The 12,186-nt window shown below is 40.9% G+C and overlaps 1 protein-coding gene across 5 annotated transcripts in view; it reads right to left on the minus strand.

Annotated features, from left to right (window-relative positions):
* PHACTR3 (phosphatase and actin regulator 3) overlaps positions 1-12,186 on the minus strand; it is a 272,059-nt gene that overhangs the window by 39,605 nt on the left and 220,268 nt on the right. For all 5 annotated transcript variants that reach the window (XM_004090051.2, XM_030825450.1, XM_003277518.2 and 2 more), the window contains exon 8: positions 2,105-2,258. In XM_004090051.2, the coding sequence (XP_004090099.1) occupies positions 2,105-2,258 (154 nt within the window). The remainder of the gene's footprint in view (positions 1-2,104; positions 2,259-12,186) is intronic.

Consider the following 12,186-nt stretch of genomic DNA (forward strand, 5'->3'; position numbering starts at 1 on the left):
GACTTTCCTCTGAAAGCCCACCGATGCCTGCTCAGTGGCTCTTGGCACCTTTGGGCAGTGTCCATGGGCGCAAACTGGGGTACGCAGCAAGCTCTGAGGGGCTCTGGAATGTGGAACACCACTAGGGAGGTACCCGATCCTGGAAAGCCACACAGGTCAGCTCCACTTGGCTCATGGCAGCCTTGCCTTCCAAAAGAAGCCTCCATTCTCTCTCAGGGGCATGACTGGATCCCTTCAGACCTCAACCAGCAAGACACAGCAGCTCCACTCTGTCCTGCCCCACGGACATCTCCAGCCCAGCAGACTGCAGGGACCACCCAGGGAACCCTTTGGGGGTGCAACACAGAAGGTGCCCACCTGTGGCTCTGGGTCACAGCCAGACGGCAGATGATGGGCGGACTTGGTGCACATATTGTCCAGAAAATGATGCGTATGTGGATATACATGTATGTGTATATATGCACAGACATGCACCTCATGACATTTCAATGATATATGACATACGACACATACACGACAGTCGTCCCAGAAGATGAAAATGCAGCTGTAAAATTCCTAATGCCTAGTGACATTGTTGCTGTCATATAACATCGTGGTGTAACGCATTCCTAACATGTCTGTGGCGATGCTGGTGTAAAAAAATCCTACTGTGCTGCCAAGGCCTCTAAAAGTCTAGTACATGTAACCGTGCAGTACATCAGACTTGATCATGATATTAAATGACTATGTTACTGCTTCATGTATTCACTGTAATTTTAATGATTATTTTACAGTGTACTCGTACTTATTAAAAAAAAGTTAACTGTAAAGCAGCCTCCAGCAGCTCCCTCAGAAGGAGTCCAGAAGGCCTTGTTCTCACAGGAGATGACAGCTCTATGCTTGGTATTGCCCCTGAAGACCTTCCAGTGGGACAAGCTGTGGAGGAGGAAGACAACAGTGATATTGATGGTTCTGACCCTGTGCAGGCCTAGGCTAATGTGGCATTTGTGTTTTAATTTTTAATAAAACATTTAAAAAGTTAAAAAATTGAAAAATATAAAAAGCTTGTAGAATAAGGGCAAAGAGAAATTATTTTTATACAGCTGTATAATTTGTGTTTAGTGCTAAGTGTTATTACAAGAGTCCGAAAGTTAAAGTTTATCCAGTAAAAAGTTACTATTAAAGAAAAAAACAGTTTATGTAAATTTAGCTAGCCTAAGTGTGCGGTGATTCTGAAGTCTTCAGTGGTGCACGGTCACGCGCTAGCCTTCCCATTCACTCGCCACTCACTCGGGACTCACTCAGAGCACCTTCCAGGCCTGCAACCTCCATTCATGGTAAGTGCTCTATACAGACGTGACATTTTTTATTTTGTATGTCATATTTTTACTGTACCTTTTCTATGTTGAGAAATGTTTCGATACCATAATGTGCTAGAATTGCCTCCGGTATTCAGTAGAGTCATGTGCTGTAGGGTTTGTAGCCTCGGAGCCATCAGCTACAGCATGTAGCCAGATGTGCAGCAGACCGCACCCTCTGGGTTTGTGTAGTGCGCTCTGTGATGTTCCCACGACAACAAAATCTCCTAATGACGCATTTCTCAGAATGTATCCTGTCATTAAGTCACACGTGGCTGCATAACTGTGTGTGTGTGGGTGGGGGGGTAGCTTTACTTGACAAACTTAGAAGATCTGGCAACACTGGATCCACCTTCTTGCAGGAAAATGATCAGACAGAGGTGAACAGAGACTGCCCTCTGTCTCTAACACTGTCAAACCATGTCCTCATCAGTTTGGCCCAGTCCTTGCCTGGCTGCTACAGGCCAGTGGAGCAATTCACCCTCCAGGAGGCATTTGATGATGTCCAGGGACAGTTTTGGTTGTCACGGGAGGTGTAGTGTGTAGAGGCCGAGAATGCTGCTAAACATCTGAGCGTGCACGGCACAGCCCCCACAGGAAAGGGCCCCCACACGGCCCCAAACATCAACGGTGGCAGGGTCAAGAGGCCTGCCGCAGACGGTGGGTTGTGCGTCCCGGCCTGGCACACCCAGGATGTGGGATCTCAGAGGGGCTCAGCCTGCAAGGCCAGAGCACAGGCCCGGCTGTGCCCGCACGCTGCCACTTACTTGGAGAGCTTCATCTCGATCTGCTGCCGGATCTCCTGTCTTTCTTCATCAGTCCTTCTGGGGAAAATGTTCCGGTCTTCTAGTTCCTGTTTGCTTGGCCGGTTCCTTAGCTTCACGGCCAGGAGCTCCTTCTTGCATTTCCGTGGCAGTGTTCCTAAAAGCCCCGTCCAGGGCAAGAGGAGAGAAGGGAACAAAGGAGACAGGTCTCAGTGGAGGGCTGGCTTGTCGATGGAGCTGCCCACCTGCCAGAGGAAGGACTGCAGACCAGGGTGATGGTGGCTAGAACCGAGAGGACACATGCTCACCAGCTCGCGGCACTTCCCAGTGGACCAGTGGGCAACACGGGGGCAAGGTGATGTCACCGTCTCTGTCCACTAAGCCCCCTACTCATGGGTTTCCAGGTACAGTCCCGGCTGACACCTGCTGTCCCAGATGATTACTAATAGCACCCACATTTTTCTTTCAAAAATGTCTGAGTTTGGACCAAAAATGACAAGTGGCTTTCCCCATGGTGGCCGCTGCCCCCACCCAGCTCCACATGGTCCCGCACTTTTTCCCTGCCCACTGTCCCCCCAGCCACGTGGCTCTTCCTTCAGTTTCTAGATGTCCCGCCTTAGGGTCTCCGTGTCATCTCCTTCCTCTGCCTACCACACAGCTCTGCCAGGACCATCCAGGGTTGGACCCAGGTCCTCAGAAACCCTCTGAATCTCCAATCACCACCACTCCACTTATCTTAATTCCTCCCAACCAACTGATATCTTTTCAGTTTTTTTATCATCTGTCTCCTGCAGAGACCTTAAGTGACAGCCTTTCCCCCACCCACCCATGTCCTAGCAGGGTGTGGAGATGGTAGATCATCGGTGAATACTGTCGCGTGAACTTAAGGGTGGGCTGACTCCAGGTCTGCTAGGCCAGCCTTTGTGTCCTATGTGTGTCTGGAATCAGCTGAGTGAAGTTATCAACATGAGAGGAAGGTATTAGGGAATGGAATGTTTATATTTACTTAGGAGCAGAGATGGGGTTTAGCTCTTTCATAGGCAGAGAGGGTCATTCCTTAGTGCACTAGGAAATGTGGGTGCTGGTTAATTGAACTTTCTGAACAGCACAGTCCCCACCTGCCCTGTCACTGCAGATGCTGCTGCCTGCAAGTAACTCCAAAGTATCACATGCAATGTAGGTTGCAGTTTTGCAGTTTGTGGTTTTGCAGTTTTTTGGGGCTGGGATTTAATTCCTGGGGGCTCAAGTCATTATCCAATATGGTCACTTCCATAGATGAAGGCAGGTTTTATTTCTTAAGAAACACAGTACCTAAAAGGAAGTCAACTCCTAGCGTGGAGACGGGAATACAAAGCAAGAAAGTCAGTTGAACAACACGGTTGTTTCACAGAAGTTTGGGATAAAGTAAGACACAAAAAGTGGAACTCAGCCAAGTCTTGAATTTCTAACACGCGATTGTTTGCCATGTGTTTCACAGAGAAAACAACTTTGAAGATCATTTCAGCAAGGGCTCAGGCCCCACTTTGTTTTAATAGCTTTATAAATGACTGCAGTCTTGTATTTAGAGTCTCCTGAGGAGCCTGGAGGAGTCGCAGGCATTTTTCAGTTGGCCTTTACTGCATGTTATGAGAGAGACTGAATGTGACGGTGACATTCATGAATGCAGGAAGGTCTCAAATGTCTCGGGACAGATTCCTTCATAATGCTAAGGGACTAATACAGGAAAAAGGAACTGCCATTTCCAGAGAACTATAATATGCTTAAACATAAAACTATACTGAATGTGGTTTAATCTTTTCAGCTTTTGATGAAGCAAGTCCTTAAGCCCATTGCAAATGTCTCAGGCTTATCATCACATACGTTTAATCATATTTGTTCTTAACTGAGAAAAAGTTCCCTTCTTTGCAGATTTCTAGACATAAACGAAAACTCACTCTGTGTGAAATCTGTGCTAGGAGCAAATCATTCTCATTTACTTATTAATCCAGCCTCTATGAACAAAGCAAGGATACACGGTAGGACCACAACAAAAACCGATCTGACTGATCTTCACCAAGGTATCAGAAGGTTACCAGGTTTTGCTACTTAAAAGACAAAAGAGGAAATTTCCAAAAGACATCGCTTAAAATGAGGACTTTTCATGGATTTGAGTGACCCTTCTATCCACTGATTGAATTAATCTAAATGAGCATGCCTTCCCACAGCAGGCTGCCTAGCACTGAGCAGGAGGTAGAAGCTGAGAAACAAGTGCAGGGATGGAGGGAGAGCTTTCAGACTAGGTTGTGTGACAGACGTCACCCTCCCCAAATGCCCCCAAACACGCTTGCTTTCTCTTCCTAGCCTTTGATCTGGAAATCCCACTTCTAGGAGTCTGTTTCCTAAAATGATTGGGACAAGCACATAAAAAGTACGTAAAAGGATGTTCATCCCGGACTTTTTCATAAATGTAAGAAATTGAACACAACGTAAACATCTAGTCAGAGGACACCTGTTAAATTACGATGCATCTGTTCCATCTGAATATTGTGTACCTATTAAAAATGGTGGTGTATATGTTACGGAATGACAAAAGATAGTCACTATATATTGCTAAAGAAAGCAAATGAAAGTATGCATATTATATGCCAAAATATATATGTGTATGTGTCCAATTTTGTAAATATATATTATAATAAATTGGCATATAAAAGCCAAGAATTGATCATTTTACTTAATTTTGGTTACTGTATTTTATTTTTTATATAGCTTCCTTGTAAAAAAAGAAGTCATTGCTTAGAAAGAATATTGTTAAGTAACATCACAGAAAATGACAAAAAAAAAATCTCTCCTTTGTAAAAGCAAAGAGAAAACTGGCAAAAAAGATTGCAGTCAACTTTTTCACAACTCTGGAAATTAAGCACATGTTTACAGCAAAACAAGGAATGTTTATTCCAGAAAAATTGGTGGAATTTTGAGAGAATCTTTCACCTTTTCCAGTCCTGTGCCCCATTCTTCAATCTGCAGTAGCCTTGACATGTGACGGTCTGCATTTGTGGTGAAGACCAGCTGCCTGGCAGCCACCGAGGGAACAGAATGGGGCTAGAGCTCTTCAAAGACTCATTCCCCCTGAACTATCATCATTTGACCCATCTTGTGTTCCCTAGAACACCACTTTTGCAAGGCTGTCTGTATTGGACCTGATCCAGAGCTTACCCAGTGCAAAAAGCCTTTTTCTCAGGGGGGTTTGAAAATAATACAGCATTGTCTTTCCAAGTACACAACTTTCATTTATCTTCAGACCAGTCTTGCTCAGTAATACCCTATGGAGCTCTTTATTGGCAAAACTCAATAAAAATCCATGCATCGTGCAAGAAATTAAACTAAAAAGTAAAACCCTGAAATTACCAGCTCTAGTCCAACTCCAGCAAATGTGGTGGGTGGGGGCATCTTTTCAACGCACAACTGACAGGGCTTAGGAGGAAGGATGGGCAAATGCCGGCTCCTTCTCTCCGGGTACCAGAGTGGCACAGATAGCTGCTAAGTGGCACCACTCTTGGCTCCACCTCACCAACCAGGAACTGCCTTCCACGCTCCCTGCACACAGATACCAACACGTGTGGGGCTCAGGACATTCCCCTAGCCCCGGTCTCATCAGGTCCCATCTTCCATCCCAGTGGAGCAAAGGATGCTCAGGAGAATCCCAGACTCTGTACTCAAGCACACAGAAGCATGGACACCATTGGTCACTCCCTTCTTTGTGAAAGGCTCTCTTCTCTCTCCTTCCAGGTCTCTGCCCTAGCCTGCTATCTTCCTGCCTCAATGATCATGTCTCAGTTTACTTTGCTGGCTCTTCATCATGTCCCCCACCTCCAGAGGTGGGTGTGCCCAGGACCCAATCCTCAAACCCCTTCACTCTCTGTCCACATTTGCTTCCCATATGACCTCCTGTGTCCCATGACACTAAGAACCAACTGCTACTAGCTCGAGATTTCCATCCCCAGACACCACCTCCCTCCTGAACTCCAGGCTTGCACATTCAGCTTTCTTTACCATGCTTGCCCCAGATCTCTAGCAGGCATCCCAAACTTAGCACGTCCAAAACTAAGCAGGACCTCCTCCTCTCCTGTTGAAGCACAGAGTGGTTAAGAGGCAGAACCTGGATGTAAACCAAGGCCTGACCCCAGCAACCACACTCCCAGCCTGACATTCATGGATCTGCTGAGTTCAATAAGGCACTTGTCCATAATGGGCCTCTCCTATACCTGGCACTGAAGAGCAAAGATGAGGAAGATGCCGCACATGCCTTGCTGAGCTTGGTCAGGTGAGGGAAGGAAAGGTAAAACCGGCATTTCTCATGTTCTCAAGCACATTATGTGTGTTTCTATTTGTGCGTTGTCACAACATATCCTAATTATCTGTGTGTCTCTTTCCCTAACCATAGTCATTATACGAGCTTAAAACATTTTCACTCCATGGGGAAAAACAAATGTGGCGAGTTTATCTACAGCAAGGATTATACCTTGTTCATTGTTGCCATATACAAACTCAAAAGCTGCGGAATGATCTGGTGCAAGAGAGAACGAATAAGCCACATGAGGAAGGTAGTGTGCCAGAAAGGGATTTCTGAAGGAAGTAGCATCTGAGCTGAAGCCTAAAAGATAAGTGGGGTTCCCATCTGGGGACATCCAATAGCAGAGCCTAACTTTGTTCTCTAGAAGGAATGTGCTGTGAAAACTTGTCTCAGTCTTCAAAGTAAAAAGCTATGACATTAACTTCTGCTTCTGACCAAGGTGGACAAACATGGACTGAATTGTCTTTCTCACTCAAACCTCAAACACGAAGTCAAAATGTATAAAACAGTAGTTTTCAACGTGCTAGAAATTAGCAACGGAAGACAGTGATCCTTGAGAAATGAGAATCAAATGGAGTAGCCCCATGACTGGCCAGCTACTGCCTCTAGAGAGTTGCTAGGCCACAATCCAGGGAGGGGGAACCCAGGAAGAGCCTGGAAAACTCCCGGAGTTGAGAAGATGAACCTGAGAGGCCAAGGGGATCAGGGCAGCCAGAGTTAGCATGAAAGAGACCTGGAGAGGAGAGAGTTGTACAGTAAGAAGACCCAAAGATCTGCAGAGGGTCCCTTGAACCTTCAGTGGATTAATATGTGCCTCTGAGGAAAGAATCCTCTGAAATGATGAGGCAGCAGTGCCCGGTGCACACATGGCACTGGACAGAGGGCCGGTTCCCATCAGCCAGACAGAAAACTTCATGATGTACAGACATTGAATAGAGTACACAGGGGGTTCTGCCTCTGGAATGGGAGTTAGCCGTTGAGCTAACTCAATAACTGAGCACTGCTCTGGTTCTATCTAACAAATGTTAAAGCAAAACCTGGGATGAATTAGACTATTTTCAAGTAACTTAACTGCTTCCCAGAACAAAACTCAAGAGTATTTATAGGAATACAAAAACATCCAACACCCAAGAAGGTAAAATTCACATGTGTCATCTAATAAAAAATTACCATGTCTGCAAAGAAGCAGGAAAAGGCTCAGTGAACTTTATGCATGAAACATAAAGAAAACTGTGTCTGGGCCACGGTAATCAAAATCTATAACCGTGAAAAAATTTTCAGAATGGATTAAAAGTGTACAGAAATAAAAAGACATTCTCTGTATTCTCTGTATAGAGTAACAAAGAGAATGACAGCAGATGTCTCAAGAAAAGCAATGCAGATGACAAGACAGTGGAGCAATAATTACAAAGTAATGAAAGAAAAAAACCCCAGACAACTTGGAATTCCATACTTGGAAAAACTATCTTTCAAAATAAAGACAAAATAAGTACCTTCTTGGACATAAAAAAGCTGGAAGATTTCATCACCAGAAGACCTGCATTATAAGAAATGACAAAGGAAATCCTTTAGGCAAAAGGAAAATGATAGCCAATAGAAACCTGAATCTGTACAAAGGAAAGAAGAGTAATAGAAATGGTAACCACAAGTGTAAATATATAATTTTTTTCTTATTATTTATCTTTAAAAGAAAACTGACTTTGATAATAAAAATAAAGTAGTATGAGGTTTATAACATGAGTGAAATGGACAACAATAGAACAAATGTTGGGAAAGGAGAACAGAAGTATACTCTGGTGAGGTCATGAGACTAAAAGTGAATTAGCATACTATCACTTGAGGTAGGCAGTGATAAGACAGAGAGGTATGCTATAACCACTAAAGCAACCATTATAACTATGAAAATAGTCAAAGAGGTATATAGCTAATAAGCCAACAGAGGTGATAAAGTGGAATAAAAGAATCACTCAATCCAAAAGAAAGCAGAAAGATAGAAAAGATGAAAAAAACTAGATGGAACAAATAGAAAATAAATTGCCAGATGGAAGATTTAAACCTAATAAAATAATCATTAAGTGCAAATGGTTAGAATACCCTAATGGCAAAAATTTTCAGAATGGATTAACACATGAGACAAAACTATATGCTGCCAACAAAACATGTCTTATATATAAAGAACATATAGATAACCACAAAATTTTATATATAAAGATACAAATAGATTAAAAATAAAATCTTAAAAAAGATGTACCATTCTGACACTAATCAAACAGAGCTGGAATGGGCACACTAATATCAAGCAAGGTAGAATTCAGAGCAAGAAACCTCATCAGGTTCTTTGAAAAGGGTCATCTTATAATGATAAAGAGAAAACTTCATCAGGAGAGCATAATGATACTAAATATTGGCAAACCTATGTGAGCTTTAAAATACATAAAGCAAAAAGTGATAGAACGGAGGAAAGAAATAAGTAAATCCACACATTATTACTTGGAGATTTCAAAACCCCTCTATAAATAATTCATAGAATAAACAGAAAACCTGTAAGGCTACTGAAGACATGAATGACATTATCAACCAATTTGATCTAACACTTATAAAGCACTGTACCAAACAACAGAAGAGCACACATTCTTTTCAAGTACACACACAACATTTACCAAGATCGGACATATTCTGGACCAGAAATAAGCTTCAATAAATGTCAAAGGACTCAGTCATATCAAGTATGTTCTCTGACCAGAGTGGAAATAAATTGGCAATCAATAACAAAAAAATACCTCTAGAAAAATACCCACATATTTGGAAACTAAATTCCTGAATAATTCATGGCTCCAATAAGAAATCAAAAGGGAAATTTGAAAGTGTTTTGAAACAAATAAAAATACAATATATCAAAATAATGGTAACAGGGAAATTTATAACATTAAATGCCAATATTAAAAAAGAAGAAAGGCCTCAAATCAACGATATGAGGTTCCATCTTAGGAACCTAGACAAAGAAGAACAAAATAAACCACAGGAGTAGAAGAAAAAGATGATAAGGATCAAAGCAGAAACCAATGAAATAAAAAATAATAATAAAGAAAATAATTCATCAGGAAGAAGAAAAAAAGAGATGGTAAGGGAACACACAAATTACCTATATCAGAAACTGGGGAGGTGAGACTGACATCATCTAATTCTACAGATGTTAAGAAGATATAAGAAAATATAATGAATCACTTCATGCTAATAAATTTGACAATTGATAGAAAGTGAACAACTTTCTTGCAAAACACAAACTACCAAACCTCACTTAAGAAGAAATATGTAACCAGAATGGACCTATATTTATTAAAAATAGAATTTCTAATTAAAAATCTTCATGCACATACACACTGCAGTCTCAGACACATGCACTGTTGAGTTCTACAAAACATTTAGGGAACAATACTAATTTTATATAAATTATTTTTAAAAAGTGAAAGGAAGTTGTTATGGTTTGAATGTTTGTGTCCCTTCCAAAATTCATGTTGAAACTTAATCTCCAATGTAATAGTGTTAACAGGCAGGGACTTTCGGAAGTGATTAGGGTCAGGAGATCTCCTCCATCATGAATGGCTTGAGGGCTCCTCCGTAATGAATGGATTTAAGGCCCTTACAAAAAGGGCTTCATGATAGTTCACATCTTTTTGTCCTTCCATCTCTTGTCATGTGAGGACACCTAGATGGTGCCATCTATGAAGAATGGGTTCTCATCAGACATTGAACTTGCCAGCATCTTGAACTCCTAGCCTCCAGAACTGGGAAAAATAAATTTGTGCTATTTATTACCACCTTGTCTGTAGTATTTTGTTATAGCAGCATGAATAAACTAAGACAGGAGAGACTACAAATCATTCTGTGAAGCCAGAATTTACTCTGACAAAGTAAACTAGAAAATATTTCAAGAAAAGAAAATGAAAGACCAATATTCCTGAAAAACGCTGATGTAAAACTCTAAAAAAATTAGCAAATCCAACCCAACAATTTATAAAAATTGTGATACACCATGACCAAGTGGAGTTTTTATTTCAGGAAGGCAAGATTAGTTTATCACTCAAAAAGCAACAGTGTAATTTACCAAAATTCACAAACTGAAGAAAGGAAAGCACACAATTACCTCAATGTACATAGAAAAAGTATTTGGCAGCCAATGAGGAAACTAACACTATAGCTTGCTACCACTATTGCCACAGACTTCTGAAGACTAGGCAACAGAGGTACTCACAGACATTGCTGACATTGATTACAGCTGAAAAACCTGCACAGAGACTATGTTACCGCACCCACCTGGAACCAAGGGCAACGTACTCTACCCTACTGACACCCTAGGACCCATCTATAGGTAAAAATTTTTCCCAAAATATGCCAATCTATAAAATTAGAAGAGGTGACTGTGCCACAATATGTGCAGATATCAATGCAGGGACACAAGAAACAAGAAAGCAAGGAAACATGACGCTGCCAAAACAACACAATAATTCTCCAGTAACTGACCCTAAAGAAATAAAACTTTATGAATTGCATGAGAAGAAATTCAAAATAATGACCTTAAGAAACCTTAGCAAGATACAAGAGAATACAGTAGAAAATTCAATGAAATCAGGAAAACAATTTATAATCTGAATAAGAAAGTCAACAAAGAGTCATCATTTAAAAGGGAACAAACAGAAATCTTGTAGCTGAAGAATTCAATAAATAACTTTTTTTAATTGAGAGCTTCAACAACAGACTAGATCAAGCAAAATGAACTTCTGAACTCAAAATAACCCATCCAGAGGGGAAAAGAGAAAGAGAAAAGGATTAAAAAATGAAGAAAGCCTATGGGACTTATGAGACACCATTAAGTAAACAAATGTTTGCATTATGAAATTTTCAAAGAAGACAGATAAAAACACGGAAAACTTATTTTACAAAATTACGGGTGAAAAATTCCCATGTGTTGGCAGAGATATGGACATCCAGATCCATGAAACTCAAACATCCCCAAATAACTTTAACTCAAAGAAGTCCTCTCTCAGATAATCAAAGTCCTCTCTCAGATAATCAAACCACCAAAAGGTGAAAACAAGAAGAGATTCTAAAAGCAGAAGGAAAGAAAAATAACAAAGTCACATATAAAGGAATCCCCACTAGTCTATGAGCAAACTTCTCAGCCGAAACCTCTCAGGCCTGGAGAGAACGGGATGATAAGGAAGGGGGAAAAAATCCCTACTAACCAAGAATATGATATCCAGCAAAGCTATCCTTGAGAAACAGAGGAAATACAATCTTTCCCAGGCAAGAATAAGCTGAGGAAATTCATTACCACTAGATTGCCTTTACAAGAAATGCTTAAGAAAGTACTTCAACCAGAAGTGAAAGGACAATAATTACTATCATGAAAACATGTAAAAGTATAAAACTCACTGGTAGAGGCAAATTCATAATCAACTTCAGAATCTACATTATGATAATGGTGTAGGTAAATCTTTCAAATCTCTAATACGAAGATTAAAAAATCAAAATGGTCAAAAATAACTACAGCTATAATAAGTTGTTAAGAAACATACAAAACTAAAAAGATGTAAATTAAGGCAGCAAAATTATAAATTGTGGGAGTGGGGTAAGGTAAAAGTCTACAGTATTTGTATGTGACCAGAGTTACATTGTTTTCTACTTAAAATAGTGTATTATAACTTTATAATTTTTTATATAAGCCCCATAGTAACAAAAAAAATTACAGCAGATA

This window comes from Nomascus leucogenys, chromosome 13 (genome assembly GCF_006542625.1).
Source record: "Nomascus leucogenys isolate Asia chromosome 13, Asia_NLE_v1, whole genome shotgun sequence".
NCBI lineage: Eukaryota > Metazoa > Chordata > Mammalia > Primates > Hylobatidae > Nomascus > Nomascus leucogenys.